The following is a 20,885-nucleotide window of genomic DNA, read 5'->3' as shown; positions in this document are numbered from 1 at the left end:
ACACACACACACACACACACACACACACACACACACACACACACACACACACAATACTTCTGTCTTTCTCTCTCTCACACACACAAAATAGATCTTTCTGTCTCCTTCTCTCTCTCTGTCTCATACACACACACAGACACACACACAAATAATAGTTCTGTCTCTCTCTCTCTCTCTCTCTCGCACACACACACACACACACACACACACACACACACACACAGATAAGAGAAAGTATTGTCATGTTTAACTATCAAGTTTAACTGGAACACTTTCTTAGAAGTACAAGGGTTTTAAAATGTGATAAACCAAAGTAAATTAGTAAAGAGATAAAAAAAACAACAACTCAACTCTCAAGTAAGAAACAAGAGAACAACAATTTTGATGAAATTTCTCAACAACACAAGAAACCATCTAAACACACAGCAGCTAACAGGAGTGGAACAGTAGCATCTTGCAGCAAAACTACAAGGACAAAACTACGGATAAAGCCAAGGAAGACGTGGAAAATTACATGAAACATAAAAGGATAATTTACATTTACATTTATATACAGAATACAGTGAACAAAACCACCATCACCAGTCTCCTGTTATATACAGAATACAGTGAACAAAACCATCATCACCAGTCTCCTGTTATATACAGAATACAGTGAACAAAACCACCATCAGCAGTCTCCTGTTATATACAGAATACAGTGAACAAAACCATCATCACCAGTCTCCTGTTCTATACAGAATACAGTGAACCAAACCACCATCACCAGTCTCCTGTTATATACAGAATACATTGAACCAAACCACCATCACCAGTCTCCTGTTATATACAGAATACATTGAACCAAACCACCATCACCAGTCTCCTGTTATATACAGAATACAGTGAACAAAACCACCATCACCAGTCTCCTGTTATATACAGAATACAGTGAACCAAACCACCATCAGCAGTCTCCTGTTATATACAGAATACAGTGAATCCTGCCACAGGGCTCTCTGTGCCATAACAAGCCAAATATAAAAAGGGGCATATGTAATGGAAGACAGATAGTCATTGAAGATGAAGATGAGGATAACACCATCCTAACTGTGAACATTTATCACAACGGCACCATCATGTTTCAAGGCAGTGAGGCCTCTGCTCTGTTCAGGAAAACTTTACCTTTATCAGAGCAGTAGCAGAAACTGAGAAAGTAACTGAGGAGGAGGAGACTAGTAGCCACGTAGCCCAGGGTTCAGGGGAGGGATGGGAAAACACCTCACAGACCAGCACAATGCAGGCCTGACCAGCACAACACAGGCCAGACCAGCACAATGCAGGCCAGACCAGCACAACACAGACAAATGGAGATCACGGTATTCCAGCAAAGAGAAAGTCTTTCTCTCCAGGAAGTTGAGACAATAGAATTCAAACATCTGAGAGGAGAAGTGTTGGAGCTCCAGAAGGACAGAGAGGCTCTCAGGAGGGAGCTCAGTGCAGTCAGAGAGAAAGTACAGCTCAGGGACAATACCATGATCACCCTGAAGGAGGAGATACAGAGACTAAAAAAGAAGAACTACAGTTCAGGGACAGTTCCATGATCACCCTGAAGGAGGAGCTACAGAGACTAAAAGAGATGAGCTACAGCTCAGGGACAGTACCATGATCACCCTGAAGGAGGAGCTACAGAAACTAAAAGAGATGAACTACAGCTCAGGGACAGTAGCATGATCACCCTGAAGGAGGAGCTACAGAGTCTAAAAGCCAACCAGCAGACCTCTGATTCTGCACAGCAACACTAAATCAACTCTGAACCACAGACTGCCACACTGAGCCCCGTCCGGTCCATCCACACTAAGTCAGATAAAAAAACCTAATATTCCTCCAGATGCAGGCATAGTCATTTTAATTGATTTTAATGGAAAATTCTTAAACGAGGAACAGCTTTTCCCAGGATCTAAAGTTGCAAAAGTTTGGTGTTCCCGAACCAGCAATGCCCTCCAGCTTCTTACACATGCCATCTCAGGTAATCCAAGCCACCCCATTATTTAGAAAGCAAGAGAGTAGCAGAGTAAGAAGAGTAGCACAGACCTCCACAGAGACCTTCCCCTCCTCCAAAATCACCATCTCTACCATCCTGCCCAGTAGAGACTTCCATCCAGCTACAATCCACAAGATAAATGCAGAGATCTCCTGTGGATGTGCACTGCTGGCTAATGTGCACCTGACACACCACTCCAACCTCAGCATCCACAGCCTTCATGACCACGTCCACCTGCACAAGGACACTGTGAGCATCTCTGCCAGCTGCCCAGCAAGCCATCCACAGTAAAGTACACCTGCCATCACCACCCACCCCCAACATGCAGCCCAAACAGCAGACCTACACCTCTGTAGTACAACCTCCACCCTCCACAAACACTACAGAGATGGAGAGATCACACAGATACTCAACCTCATATGTCAAAGGCACAATTCATTAATGAAGAAATAGATAAATAGATAAATGAGTTAATAAATAAAAAGACAAATAAATAAATATCACTGTTTATAGGTTAGTCATTACACCATTTTAATATGTATGTTTATATACATGAATTGTACATATTTGTACATATAATTTCAACATATTCCTTCACTTTTACAGGTTTATCTCACTTTGAATCTGTTTGTATTTGTGTTTTTCCTTTCATACTTCATTTAAATAATGAAACCATTATCTGTCTCTTTATGGAACATTCAAGGCATAAAATCATCCATGTTTGGGTACAAAAGTATAAACACTGAATTCACAAATAACACAAAGATAAAGACATTATAAATCTCCATGAAACCTGATGTAAATCTGATGTAAATCTGATTCGGTGACTCACTGCCCTTTAAACTACAAGGAAATCCTCCTCATAGCTGTTACACTCCCTGACATTAAAAGAGAGGGAGATTCAGATGAAATCACTATCTGGTAGAAATCAGAACTGTCAAAAATCATAATTCCTCTGAAATTAGAAAAATCACTGAAATACAAATTATATCACTTCAAAAACAAAACTACATCACCCACTGGAACACACAAACCCAAGTACAAAGTAAAATGCAGTATTAACTGGCTATGAAACAGAACATTGTAGCAGACAATCTGCTCAAAGTGACTGATATTAAACACAGAACCACGTTGAGAAAGTCCAGACTCAGTTAACACAGCCTGGCGGCCCAGACCAGCCAATATAAGACATCAGTGTAACAAAGACACTCTAGAGACAGAGCTACACTTTCTCAATGAATGTGAAACATTCAACCAAATACATCAAATATACTTTACAAAATTTGAGATGGTCCACCCCAACTATAAGTATTGATGGTCCACCCCAACTTTAAGTATCTATGGAACACTGACAAACAGGTCAGTGTGTTAGGAAGGATGAAGTGTTCTGCACTTTCTCACTGAATGTGAAACTAATATATATATATATATATATATATATATATATATATATATATATATATATATATATATGCACACTGGACTATGTACTATTAGGCTGTAGGTATCCCATTAGCTAGCAATACTATTAACAACATCCTCCTTATTCTGTATCAAACGGATTCAAATACATATGAAGGAATCAACATTAGCCACGGTGGCTAATCCCTGATTACTATGTTATTATCCACATAATCTTCCAGAAGGTTTAAATGAAGTGACTAATGGCTGAAAATACACCATTTACTCATAAGACTTTTATCTAAACATTTATTTAGCTAAACTAAAGCTAACAAATAACTAGAATCACAGATAGTTATACTAATGTTTATGGGGAACTGGATGCCAATTCTTTTAATAGGCAAATCAAATTCTCAGAGAATTAATCAACTTTTCGATCTACCTGACACAAAATATTGGATGTGAACACAAATACACCCCGCCCCCCCACACACACAGAGCATTATATGATACTGTGTCTGCAGGCACCCCCAATTCAGATGTAAGACTTTTTAATACAACTTCCAATGTAATTTAATACCAAATTTGCAGTGAGGATGTACAAAAATGAAATCCGTTTGAATAAATCGTAAATAAATATTATGTTTAAACACTGTCATTGAGGAACAGATGCTTCCAGATTAATTTTGAAGAGAGACATAAGAACACTTAATAATAAGTGGACAAGAAATTGACAAAATCTGACAGAAAAAATATATCTAGTTAACTTGGGCACTTTCTACAAAAAATTCTTGCTAGTGAGAGCAGAGTTAATTACTTCCCTGTAATGTTCATATGTAGCTAGCTAGATAAAGCTGGAGCTAATAAACTGATTTCTGAGAGGACTGCAGACCATATACAAAAATATGTAGAAAGTTACACATTTATAAATCGAGTGAAACATTTTGAGATGAACAGTGTCAGATGAATCAGTCTGACTAGAATTTCCTGTGGAGATCCAATAGCGGTTGCTAGTCACCTGGACTTAGTTTTGGTAACATTGATTAGCTAGCTAGTGTGGTTCCTAGATTTTTCCCACATTCTAATAAATTTATGAAGTACACTTTAAATAGAAAATAAACATGGAGACTCAAAAATTAATGGAAAAGAATAGCTGGTCCAGTATTTATTACATTACATACAAATGTGGCATAGTCCAGAGAATATCTAACAATCACACACAACATCTCCATCGCTATGTTCAAACATACATTATTCAATATATGCACCAACCATCACTGAACATACATGCACAAAGAACACCAACCATCAGAGGATATACACACACAGAGCACCACCCATCACTATACAAACATAAACTCAAAGAGGACAATTTAGAATATCCAATCAACCTAACTTCTGTGTTTATGGACTGTGAGAGGAAACCAGAGATCCTGAAGGAAACCTGCACAGATAAGGACTGGAACCCAAGACCCTAGTGCTGAGAGAAACTTCACTGAGGGAGGGACTCAACCCCAAGACCCTAATGCTGATGGGTAAATGAACTGAACACCAAGCCACCATACTGCCTGCCTAACAGCATAACAATAACAACATAACAATATAACAATAATAAATATGATAATAATAATAATAATAATAATAATTCTTCTTCTCTTCTTCTTCTCCTCCTTATTATTATTATTATTATTATTATTATTTCTTTATTTTTTACTACTAGTTGTGTAAACCTGATCATGCAGTAAAACGTAACTCTTTGTGGCCACAGTGTGTTCATTTAATGAAATGCAGCTAGTTTCACCAGAAATGTTTTGTCTGGATCTATAACTTTGTTCCGCAGTACCTTATTTTAACTCTGTTAATGTTGCACTACAAGGCAGTTTTGTAATTTCTTTAAAGAAGAGGAGAATCACATTTGATAAATTGTGCACCATAATGGTTCCATTTAAGAATAAATTAACAGAAACTCACCTGAGAATCTCCAGTTTACAGTGTGAACTCTTCAGTCCAGCACAGAGCTGCTCCACTCCTGAATTCTGCAGGTCATTATTATTCATCTCCAGCTCGCTCAATGTATTTTCTGTTTGTAGAACTGTTGTGAGAGATTTGCAAGACCCTTCAGTGAGATTACAGCCAGATAGTCTGCAAAGAAATACATAGAGTACAAAATGCAGTTCAATCAGAGGATCTACAGACAACACAAAATGAGTTTATGATAATGAAAAGATATTACTAATTGTGTGTGTGTGTGTGTGTGTATGTGTGCGCATGCACAAAATATGAGACACAGGTCATGAACGAAGTCCATGTATTTCTCTTCAAACAGAATGGTGCCACTTGATGGAAGAGCTATTATGATGGTAGCATCACCTGTGTGATGCCATTTCCTGTTTTTGAAATTCCTTCACATGAATAACAGTTTAGGCATTCCAATCTTTACTATTGTCCTATTGTTTATTCATTTTCTGTAACTGCATACAATTCTGATATCAACAATGTCTACAAGTCACAGGAGACTACTCGACCATTCAAAACTTGCTGATGCAGACAAGTAACCAAAGCTAAGTGTCTACTAGCTATCAAGTATTTGTATTTCACCATGACTTCAGTCATTTGTTGCTTGTGTTGAGTGCAGCATGTTTAGATTAATCATTACTGATAAATGTATCTATGAGAAGTACAGATTAATCATTAGTGAATTATCTACACTTCTCACAGTTACATTTATCATTAATCATTAGTGATAAACATCACAGGAGACTCTCAGCTTCAGTATGTAAACTACAGAGCTCTGGTTATACAAAAATAAGGTAATAAAATGTGTTGGGGTAAAGGCCAATCGTTATTCTGTATTTTCATGAGGTGATCTGTGATATAATTATAATAGGCTTTAAAGCTCTCTGTAGCAGGTGCAGAGAGGTGCAAGACTGTCTGAAAGCATGAATAATGTTTCTGGGGTATCTTAAGGTCAGAGACCTTTTGGGACTCTAAGTGCAGAACTGAGGTTCTGATACAGGCTTCTGTACAAGTCTAAGGCAGATTACTCTGAACTGTTCCTGTGAGAAATAACTTCATTAGTGTTGAAAAAGATCTCTGTTTTTAAAAGACTTGAAAGCCTCTTTGAGAGTTGTGTGGCTAAGCAAGGTTCATTATCTTACCACAAGGGCAGAGTGATACTGACCTACCACATCATTTAGCAGATGTTTGGTGGTGTGAGTTGAGATCATCTTTGTTTAAAAAAAATCTTCCAATGGGATACAATGGTGTCAAGTTTAACTTGCATAATGATGAATCTCAATTTGCATATATTGAATAATGTATGTTTGAACATAGTGGTGGAGATGTATGTAAAGAAGGTGGGGTGATTACATAATCACTTCTGAAAACTGTATAAAAATATGTGTTGTGTGTGACTGTTAGACATATTCTGGACTATGCCTCGTTTGTAACATTGAGCTCAGAATAAAGATGGGACCGGCTATTCTCTTCAAACGCACCCACACCGTCAGCAGTAGGGTTATCAGCACCAGCTGATAGATGGCCCAGAGCTGCGTTGTTCTGTGAGCAGGGTCTGAATCCACACATGTGCACCGTTATAGGTAAGCAGAAGTCGTGTTTGAAACATTCTGCATAGGTGGTATTAAGACCTTGTCCACAGAGTTTTGTGGTAGGTCTTGGGCGTCTTAAAAGTGCAGGAAGTGAATGGATACGCAGACAGATCTGTTTAAACGTGATTAATATCATCTAATTATAAAATGCATACACGCAAAATATATTAATGAGGTTTTAGTAATAAATACAATAAAGTAACGGATGGAGGTACAGTATATAAAACCGGTGACAGTTACAGTAGTAGAGAGTGTACATATTACAGACACATTAAAATAGTAGCAGTAGGAGAAGGTGGGATTAAAGTATTACAGGATAAGAATATAAACAATGTGAGTGGCGATTAATAGAATTTTGGAATAGTGTAAATTTTCATTTTACTCAAATAAGTTATGGTTAAGTCAACATATTAATAATTGATGGAATTCAGCGAAGCAAATTAGAAAATAATCATATGGATAGCGATTTGTTAAGTGAGACGCAGGGAGCACGAACACATTTTTGACTTGAGAAAATATATAGAAACTCTGCAGGTGTGGAGTGTTGGCAGTGGCTAGAGTCAATAAATCTTAAATTGTATCAGCTGACTATTTTAATTTAGATGAAGCTGAGGCTGCATTTCCTCATCTTAGCTTAAGGGAGAGAGTAAGGAGGATGTGGAAAAGAATCTGTTGGCTGAAGTGCTTAATTTATTGTTGTCTAGCCAAGTGCCTGGAAGAGCAACAGTTGGATTGGAGCACTTACTGTGGAAACCGTTTGAACCACTAACATTGATTATGGGAAGCAACGAAAAGGGTTAAAGATTTTTGCAATGACAGACATGAGGAACAGATGATTATGGCCTTCAGTAGGTCAGAAACTACCACATATTCTGTGTACTGTCTCTCTGTTACTGCTGCTCTGCTGTGTGTTGTCTCTCTGTTACTGCTGCTCTGCTGTGTCCTGTCTCTCTGTTACTGCTGCTCTGTTGTGTGCTGTGTCCTGTCTCACTGTTCCTGCTGCTCTGTTGTGTGTTGTCTCTCTGTTACTGCTGGTCTGCTGTGTGCTGTGTACTGTCTCTCTGTTACTGCTGCTCTGCTGTGTGCTGTGTACTGTCTCTCTGTTACTGCTGCTCTGCTGTGTGCTGTGTACTGTCTCTCTGTTACTGCTGCTCTGCTGTGTTCAATGTTATGCTTGGGTCATTTGGTATGTTTGGTTCGTGTTGTTCATTGCCTTATCTTTTGCAATCTTGGTTAGTCTGGTTCTTTACATTGATAATTCTCTACCTGGTTAGTGTTTCTTTATGCTTTATCTAATAATAATTCTTCTGTACTTCAGCAATTCCTCACCTCATTTCAGGCTAAACTTTACTACTACATGGTGTTTAGACTAATAAATAGACTTGTACTTGGTGAAATAAATTCAAAATTTTTACCACTGGTGTGTTGTTTGCAGTGTTTTTTGTTTTCACTTTACGCTACATGTGCTGCTAGGCTGTTACTAGAGTTTATTTGTCTGATACATTTAATTGTTTCACAATGAAGTACTCCAGTCACCTGTCTTATCTCACCTGTCCGATCTCACCTGTCCCATCTCACCTGTCCCATCTCACCTGTCCCATCTCACCTGTCTCATAAATTCTTTGATCTCATAACCTACAGTACATTTAAGTACATGCTCAGTTTCTTGTCCCACTCTGGTGTGGTGACTTCAACACACACAGTGTTGTTCCCTCATCTATGTTCCCTGAAAAAGGAAAGCTGAAAAAGAAGCAGCAGCCAGTTTACACACAGCTACTCTATCAGAACCACAGACCCCTGGGTTACTGCACTGGGTGCAGGGGAAGGGGAGGAGGTTAAGACGGGACAGAGCACCAACCATCACTGGACATACATACATACATACATACATACATACATACATACATACATACATACATACATACATACATACATACAGAGCACCACCCATCACTGGACATACATACACACACAGAGCACCAACCATCACTGGACATACATACACACACAGAGCACCAACCATCACTGGACATACATACACACACAGAGCACCACCCATCACTGGACATACATACACACACAGAGCACCACCCATCACTGGACATACATACACACACACGCAGAGCACCACCCATCACTGGACATACATACACACACACGCAGAGCACCACCCATCACTGGACATACATACACACACACGCAGAGCACCACCCATCACTGGACATACATACACACACAGAGCACCACCCATCACTGGACATACATACACACACAGAGCACCACCCATCACTGGACATACATACACACACAGAGCACCACCCATCACTGGACATACATACACACACACGCAGAGCACCACCCATCACTGGACATACACACACACACACGCAGAGCACCACCCATCACTGGACATACACACACACACACACAGAGCACCACCCATCACTGGACATACATACACACACAGAGCACCAACCATCACTGGACATACATACACACACAGAGCACCAACCATCACTGGACATACATACACACACAGAGCACCAACCATCACTGGACATACATACACACGCAGAGCACCAACCATCACTGGACATACACACACACACACACACACACACACACACACACACACACACACACACACACACACACACACAGAACACCAACCATCACTGGACATACACACACACACACACACACAGAGCACCAACCATCACTGGACATACATACACACACACACAGAGCACCAACCATCACTGGACATACACACACACACAGAGCACCAACCATCACTGGACATACACACACACACAGAGCACCAACCATCACTGGACATACACACACACACACACACACACAGAGCACCAACCATCACTGGACATACACACACACACACACACACACAGAGCACCAACCATCACTGGACATACACACACACACACACACAGAGCACCAACCATCACTGGACATACATACACACATACAGAGCACCAACCATCACTGGACACACATGCACACAGAGCACCAACCATCACTGGACACACATGCACACAGAGCACCAACCATCACTGGACACACACACACACACACACACACACACACACACACACACACACACACAGAGCACCAACCATCACTGGACATACACACACACACACAGCACCAACCATCACTGGACATACACACACACACACACACACACACACACACACACACACACACACACACACACACACAGAGCACCAACCATCACTGGACATACACACACACACACACACACACACAGAGCACCAACCATCACTGGACATACACACACACACACACAGAGCACCAACCATCACTGGACATACACACACACACACACACACACACACACACACACACACACACACACACACACACACAGAGCACCAACCATCACTGGACATACACACACACACACACACACACACACACACAGAGCACCAACCATCACTGGACATACATACACACATACAGAGCACCAACCATCACTGGACACACATGCACACAGAGCACCAACCATCACTGGACACACACACACACACACACACACAGAGCACCAACCATCACTGGACATACACACACACACAGAGCACCAACCATCACTGGACATACACACACACACACACACACACACACACACACACACACACACACAGAGCACCAACCATCACTGGACACACACACACACACACACACACAGAGCACCAACCATCACTGGACATACATACACACATACAGAGCACCAACCATCACTGGACACACATGCACACAGAGCACTAACCATCACTGGACACACACACACACACACACACACACACACACACAGAGCACCAACCATCACTGGACATACACACACACACACACACACACAGAGCACCAACCATCACTGGACATACACACACACACACACACACACACACACACACACACACACACAGAGCACCAACCATCACTGGACATACACACACACACACACAGAGCACCAACCATCACTGGACATACACACACACACACACACACACACACACACAGAGCACCAACCATCACTGGACACACACACACACACACACACACAGAGCACCAACCATCACTGGACATACATACACACATACAGAGCACCAACCATCACTGGACACACATGCACACAGAGCACTAACCATCACTGGACACACACACACACACACACACACACACACACACACAGAGCACCAACCATCACTGGACATACACACACACACACACACACACAGAGCACCAACCATCACTGGACATACACACACACACACACACACACACACACACACACACACACACACAGAGCACCAACCATCACTGGACATACACACACACACACACAGAGCACCAACCATCACTGGACATACACACACACACACACACACACACACACACACACACACACACACAGAGCACCAACCATCACTGGACATACACACACACACACACACACACACACAGAGCACCAACCATCACTGGACATACATACACACATACAGAGCACCAACCATCACTGGACACACATGCACACAGAGCACCAACCATCACTGGACACACACACACACACACACACACACACACACACACACACACACACACACACAGAGCACCAACCATCACTGGACATACACACACACACAGAGCACCAACCATCACTGGACATACACACACACACACACACACACATACACACACACACACAGAGCACCAACCATCACTGGACATACACACACACACACACACACACACACACACACACACACACAGAGCACCAACCATCACTGGACATACACACACACACACACACACACACACACACACACAGAGCACCAACCATCACTGGACATACATACACACATACAGAGCACCAACCATCACTGGACACACATGCACACAGAGCACCAACCATCACTGGACACACACACACACACACACACACACACACACACACACACAGAGCACCAACCATCACTGGACACACACACACACACAGAGCACCAACCATCACTGGACATACACACACACACAGAGCACCAACCATCGCTGGACACACACACACAGAGCACCAACCATCGCTGGACATGCACGCACACACACACACACAGAGCACCAACCATCGCTGGACATGCACGCACACACACACACAGGCAGAGCACCAACCATCGCTGGACATGCACGCACACACACACACAGGCAGAGCACCAACCATCGCTGGACATGCACGCACACACACACACAGGCAGAGCACCAACCATCGCTGGACACACACACACAGAGCACCAACCATCGCTGGACATGCACGCACACACACACACACAGAGCACCAACCATCGCTGGACATGCACGCACACACACACACAGGCAGAGCACCAACCATCGCTGGACATGCACGCACACACACACACAGGCAGAGCACCAACCATCGCTGGACATGCACGCACACACACACACAGGCAGAGCACCAACCATCGCTGGACATGCACGCACACACACACACAGGCAGAGCACCAACCATCGCTGGACATGCACGCACGCATACACAGGCAGAGCACCAACCATCGCTGGACATGCACGCACGCATACACAGGCAGAGCACCAACCATCGCTGGACATGCACGCACGCATACACAGGCAGAGCACCAACCATCGCTGGACATGCACGCACGCATACACAGGCAGAGCACCAACCATCGCTGGACATGCACGCACGCATACACAGGCAGAGCACCAACCATCGCTGGACATGCACGCACGCATACACAGGCAGAGCACCAACCATCGCTGGACATGCACGCACGCATACACAGGCAGAGCACCAACCATCGCTGGACATGCACGCACGCATACACAGGCAGAGCACCAACCATCGCTGGACATGCACGCACGCATACACAGGCAGAGCACCAACCATCGCTGGACATGCACGCACGCATACACAGGCAGAGCACCAACCATCGCTGGACATGCACGCACGCATACACAGGCAGAGCACCAACCATCGCTGGACATGCACGCACGCATACACAGGCAGAGCACCAACCATCGCTGGACATGCACGCACGCATACACAGGCAGAGCACCAACCATCGCTGGACATGCACGCACGCATACACAGGCAGAGCACCAACCATCGCTGGACATGCACGCACGCATACACAGGCAGAGCACCAACCATCGCTGGACATGCACGCACGCATACACAGGCAGAGCACCAACCATCGCTGGACATGCACGCACGCATACACAGGCAGAGCACCAACCATCGCTGGACATGCACGCACGCATACACAGGCAGAGCACCAACCATCGCTGGACATGCACGCACGCATACACAGGCAGAGCACCAACCATCGCTGGACATGCACGCACGCATACACAGGCAGAGCACCAACCATCGCTGGACATGCACGCACGCATACACAGGCAGAGCACCAACCATCGCTGGACATGCATGCACGCATACACAGGCAGAGCACCAACCATCGCTGGACATGCATGCACGCATACACAGGCAGAGCACCAACCATCGCTGGACATGCATGCACGCATACACAGGCAGAGCACCAACCATCGCTGGACATGCATGCACGCATACACAGGCAGAGCACCAACCATCGCTGGACATGCATGCACGCATACACAGGCAGAGCACCAACCATCGCTGGACATGCATGCACGCATACACAGGCAGAGCACCAACCATCGCTGGACATGCATGCACGCATACACAGGCAGAGCACCAACCATCGCTGGACATGCATGCACGCATACACAGGCAGAGCACCAACCATCGCTGGACATGCATGCACGCATACACAGGCAGAGCACCAACCATCGCTGGACATGCATGCACGCATACACAGGCAGAGCACCAACCATCGCTGGACATGCATGCACGCATACACAGGCAGAGCACCAACCATCGCTGGACATGCATGCACGCATACACAGGCAGAGCACCAACCATCGCTGGACATGCATGCACGCATACACAGGCAGAGCACCAACCATCGCTGGACATGCATGCACGCATACACAGGCAGAGCACCAACCATCGCTGGACATGCATGCACGCATACACAGGCAGAGCACCAACCATCGCTGGACATGCATGCACGCATACACAGGCAGAGCACCAACCATCGCTGGACATGCATGCACGCATACACAGGCAGAGCACCAACCATCGCTGGACATGCATGCACGCATACACAGGCAGAGCACCAACCATCGCTGGACATGCATGCACGCATACACAGGCAGAGCACCAACCATCGCTGGCACCAACCATCGCTGGACATGCATGCACGCATACACAGGCAGAGCACCAACCATCGCTGGACATGCATGCACGCATACACAGGCAGAGCACCAACCATCGCTGGACATGCATGCACGCATACACAGGCAGAGCACCAACCATCGCTGGACATGCATGCACGCATACACAGGCAGAGCACCAACCATCGCTGGACATGCATGCACGCATACACAGGCAGAGCACCAACCATCGCTGGACATGCATGCACGCATACACAGGCAGAGCACCAACCATCGCTGGACATGCATGCACGCATACACAGGCAGAGCACCAACCATCGCTGGACATGCATGCACGCATACACAGGCAGAGCACCAACCATCGCTGGACATGCATGCACGCATACACAGGCAGAGCAGGACATGCATGCACGCATACACAGGCAGAGCACCAACCATCGCTGGACATGCATGCACGCATACACAGGCAGAGCACCAACCATCGCTGGACATGCATGCACGCATACACAGGCAGAGCACCAACCATCGCTGGACATGCATGCACGCATACACAGGCAGAGCACCAACCATCGCTGGACATGCATGCACGCATACACAGGCAGAGCACCAACCATCGCTGGACATGCATGCACGCATACACAGGCAGAGCACCAACCATCGCTGGACATGCATGCACGCATACACAGGCAGAGCACCAACCATCGCTGGACATGCATGCACGCATACACAGGCAGAGCACCAACCATCGCTGGACATGCATGCACGCATACACAGGCAGAGCACCAACCATCGCTGGACATGCATGCACGCATACACAGGCAGAGCACCAACCATCGCTGGACATGCATGCACGCATACACAGGCAGAGCACCAACCATCGCTGGACATGCATGCACGCATACACAGGCAGAGCACCAACCATCGCTGGACATGCATGCACGCATACACAGGCAGAGCACCAACCATCGCTGGACATGCATGCACGCATACACAGGCAGAGCACCAACCATCGCTGGACATGCATGCACGCATACACAGGCAGAGCACCAACCATCGCTGGACATGCATGCACGCATACACAGGCAGAGCACCAACCATCGCTGGACATGCATGCACGCATACACAGGCAGAGCACCAACCATCGCTGGACATGCATGCACGCATACACAGGCAGAGCACCAACCATCGCTGGACATGCATGCACGCATACACAGGCAGAGCACCAACCATCGCTGGACATGCATGCACGCATACACAGGCAGAGCACCAACCATCGCTGGACATGCATGCACGCATACACAGGCAGAGCACCAACCATCGCTGGACATGCATGCACGCATACACAGGCAGAGCACCAACCATCGCTGGACATGCATGCACGCATACACAGGCAGAGCACCAACCATCGCTGGACATGCATGCACGCATACACAGGCAGAGCACCAACCATCGCTGGACATGCATGCACGCATACACAGGCAGAGCACCAACCATCGCTGGACACGCACGCATACACAGGCAGAGCACCAACCATCGCTGGACACGCACGCATACACAGGCAGAGCACCAACCATCGCTGGACACGCACGCATACACAGGCAGAGCACCAACCATCGCTGGACACGCACGCATACACAGGCAGAGCACCAACCATCGCTGGACACGCACGCATACACAGGCAGAGCACCAACCATCGCTGGACACGCACGCATACACAGGCAGAGCACCAACCATCGCTGGACACGCACGCATACACAGGCAGAGCACCAACCATCGCTGGACACGCACGCATACACAGGCAGAGCACCAACCATCGCTGGACACGCACGCATACACAGGCAGAGCACCAACCATCGCTGGACACGCACGCATACACAGGCAGAGCACCAACCATCGCTGGACACGCACGCATACACAGGCAGAGCACCAACCATCGCTGGACACGCACGCATACACAGGCAGAGCACCAACCATCGCTGGACACGCACGCATACACAGGCAGAGCACCAACCATCGCTGGACACGCACGCATACACAGGCAGAGCACCAACCATCGCTGGACACGCACGCATACACAGGCAGAGCACCAACCATCGCTGGACACGCACGCATACACAGGCAGAGCACCAACCATCGCTGGACACGCACGCATACACAGGCAGAGCACCAACCATCGCTGGACACGCACGCATACACAGGCAGAGCACCAACCATCGCTGGACACGCACGCATACACAGGCAGAGCACCAACCATCGCTGGACACGCACGCATACACAGGCAGAGCACCAACCATCGCTGGACACGCACGCATACACAGGCAGAGCACCAACCATCGCTGGACACGCACGCATACACAGGCAGAGCACCAACCATCGCTGGACACGCACGCATACACAGGCAGAGCACCAACCATCGCTGGACACGCACGCATACACAGGCAGAGCACCAACCATCGCTGGACACGCACGCATACACAGGCAGAGCACCAACCATCGCTGGACACGCACGCATACACAGGCAGAGCACCAACCATCGCTGGACACGCACGCATACACAGGCAGAGCACCAACCATCGCTGGACACGCACGCATACACAGGCAGAGCACCAACCATCGCTGGACACGCACGCATACACAGGCAGAGCACCAACCATCGCTGGACACGCACGCATACACAGGCAGAGCACCAACCATCGCTGGACACGCACGCATACACAGGCAGAGCACCAACCATCGCTGGACACGCACGCATACACAGGCAGAGCACCAACCATCGCTGGACACGCACGCATACACAGGCAGAGCACCAACCATCGCTGGACACGCACGCATACACAGGCAGAGCACCAACCATCGCTGGACACGCACGCATACACAGGCAGAGCACCAACCATCGCTGGACACGCACGCATACACAGGCAGAGCACCAACCATCGCTGGACACGCACGCATACACAGGCAGAGCACCAACCATCGCTGGACACGCACGCATACACAGGCAGAGCACCAACCATCGCTGGACACGCACGCATACACAGGCAGAGCACCAACCATCGCTGGACACGCACGCATACACAGGCAGAGCACCAACCATCGCTGGACACGCACGCATACACAGGCAGAGCACCAACCATCGCCACGCACGCATACACAGGCAGAGCACCAACCATCGCTGGACACGCACGCATACACAGGCAGAGCACCAACCATCGCTGGACACGCACGCATACACAGGCAGAGCACCAACCATCGCTGGACACGCACGCATACACAGGCAGAGCACCAACCATCGCTGGACACGCACGCATACACAGGCAGAGCACCAACCATCGCTGGACACGCACGCATACACAGGCAGAGCACCAACCATCGCTGGACACGCACGCATACACAGGCAGAGCACCAACCATCGCTGGACACGCACGCATACACAGGCAGAGCACCAACCATCGCTGGACACGCACGCATACACAGGCAGAGCACCAACCATCGCTGGACACGCACGCATACACAGGCAGAGCACCAACCATCGCTGGACACGCACGCATACACAGGCAGAGCACCAACCATCGCTGGACACGCACGCATACACAGGCAGAGCACCAACCATCGCTGGACACGCACGCATACACAGGCAGAGCACCAACCATCGCTGGACACGCACGCATACACAGGCAGAGCACCAACCATCGCTGGACACGCACGCATACACAGGCAGAGCACCAACCATCGCTGGACACGCACGCATACACAGGCAGAGCACCAACCATCGCTGGACACGCACGCATACACAGGCAGAGCACCAACCATCGCTGGACACGCACGCATACACAGGCAGAGCACCAACCATCGCTGGACACGCACGCATACACAGGCAGAGCACCAACCATCGCTGGACACGCACGCATACACAGGCAGAGCACCAACCATCGCTGGACACGCACGCATACACAGGCAGAGCACCAACCATCGCTGGACACGCACGCATACACAGGCAGAGCACCAACCATCGCTGGACACGCACGCATACACAGGCAGAGCACCAACCATCGCTGGACACGCACGCATACACAGGCAGAGCACCAACCATCGCTGGACACGCACGCATACACAGGCAGAGCACCAACCATCGCTGGACACGCACGCATACACAGGCAGAGCACCAACCATCGCTGGACACGCACGCATACACAGGCAGAGCACCAACCATCGCTGGACACGCACGCATACACAGGCAGAGCACCAACCATCGCTGGACACGCACGCATACACAGGCAGAGCACCAACCATCGCTGGACACGCACGCATACACAGGCAGAGCACCAACCAACGCTGGACACGCACGCATACACAGGCAGAGCACCAACCATCGCTGGACACGCACGCATACACAGGCAGAGCACCAACCATCGCTGGACACGCACGCATACACAGGCAGAGCACCAACCATCGCTGGACACGCACGCATACACAGGCAGAGCACCAACCATCGCTGGACACGCACGCATACACAGGCAGAGCACCAACCATCGCTGGACACGCACGCATACACAGGCAGAGCACCAACCATCGCTGGACACGCACGCATACACAGGCAGAGCACCAACCATCGCTGGACACGCACGCATACACAGGCAGAGCACCAACCATCGCTGGACACGCACGCATACACAGGCAGAGCACCAACCATCGCTGGACACGCACGCATACACAGGCAGAGCACCAACCATCGCTGGACACGCACGCATACACAGGCAGAGCACCAACCATCGCTGGACACGCACGCATACACAGGCAGAGCACCAACCATCGCTGGACACGCACGCATACACAGGCAGAGCACCAACCATCGCTGGACACGCACGCATACACAGGCAGAGCACCAACCATCGCTGGACACGCACGCATACACAGGCAGAGCACCAACCATCGCTGGACACGCACGCATACACAGGCAGAGCACCAACCATCGCTGGACACGCACGCATACACAGGCAGAGCACCAACCATCGCTGGACACGCACGCATACACAGGCAGAGCACCAACCATCGCTGGACACGCACGCATACACAGGCAGAGCACCAACCATCGCTGGACACGCACGCATACACAGGCAGAGCACCAACCATCGCTGGACACGCACGCATACACAGGCAGAGCACCAACCATCGCTGGACACGCACGCATACACAGGCAGAGCACCAACCATCGCTGGACACGCACGCATACACAGGCAGAGCACCAACCATCGCTGGACACGCACGCATACACAGGCAGAGCACCAACCATCGCTGGACACGCACGCATACACAGGCAGAGCACCAACCATCGCTGGACACGCACGCATACACAGGCAGAGCACCAACCATCGCTGGACACGCACGCATACACAGGCAGAGCACCAACCATCGCTGGACACGCACGCATACACAGGCAGAGCACCAACCATCGCTGGACACGCACGCATACACAGGCAGAGCACCAACCATCGCTGGACACGCACGCATACACAGGCAGAGCACCAACCATCGCTGGACACGCACGCATACACAGGCAGAGCACCAACCATCGCTGGACACGCACGCATACACAGGCAGAGCACCAACCATCGCTGGACACGCACGCATACACAGGCAGAGCACCAACCATCGCTGGACACGCACGCATACACAGGCAGAGCACCAACCATCGCTGGACACGCACGCATACACAGGCAGAGCACCAACCATCGCTGGACACGCACGCATACACAGGCAGAGCACCAACCATCGCTGGACACGCACGCATACACAGGCAGAGCACCAACCATCGCTGGACACGCACGCATACACAGGCAGAGCACCAACCATCGCTGGACACGCACGCATACACAGGCAGAGCACCAACCATCGCTGGACACGCACGCATACACAGGCAGAGCACCAACCATCGCTGGACACGCACGCATACACAGGCAGAGCACCAACCATCGCTGGACACGCACGCATACACAGGCAGAGCACCAACCATCGCTGGACACGCACGCATACACAGGCAGAGCACCAACCATCGCTGGACACGCACGCATACACAGGCAGAGCACCAACCATCGCTGGACACGCACGCATACACAGGCAGAGCACCAACCATCGCTGGACACGCACGCATACACAGGCAGAGCACCAACCATCGCTGGACACGCACGCATACACAGGCAGAGCACCAACCATCGCTGGACACGCACGCATACACAGGCAGAGCACCAACCATCGCTGGACACGCACGCATACACAGGCAGAGCACCAACCATCGCTGGACACGCACGCATACACAGGCAGAGCACCAACCATCGCTGGACACGCACGCATACACAGGCAGAGCACCAACCATCGCTGGACACGCACGCATACACAGGCAGAGCACCAACCATCGCTGGACACGCACGCATACACAGGCAGAGCACCAACCATCGCTGGACACGCACGCATACACAGGCAGAGCACCAACCATCGCTGGACACGCACGCATACACAGGCAGAGCACCAACCAT

General features: G+C 48.8%; 1 protein-coding gene across 1 annotated transcript in view; it reads right to left on the bottom strand.

Moving 5' to 3' along the window:
• Positions 1–20,885, bottom strand: part of LOC145652009 (NACHT, LRR and PYD domains-containing protein 12-like) — a 72,970-nt gene that overhangs the window by 35,402 nt on the left and 16,683 nt on the right. The window contains 1 exon segment of the mRNA XM_081700966.1: positions 5,396–5,566. Coding sequence (XP_081557092.1) covers positions 5,396–5,566 — 171 coding nt within the window.

The sequence above is a fragment of the Electrophorus electricus genome, chromosome 1 (assembly GCF_041902795.1).
Source record: "Electrophorus electricus isolate QZ-2024a chromosome 1, ASM4190279v1, whole genome shotgun sequence".
Classification (NCBI taxonomy): domain Eukaryota; kingdom Metazoa; phylum Chordata; class Actinopteri; order Gymnotiformes; family Gymnotidae; genus Electrophorus; species Electrophorus electricus.
The sequence above is the reverse complement of the archived record's forward strand: the minus strand, read 5'-3'. Positions and strand labels throughout refer to the sequence as shown.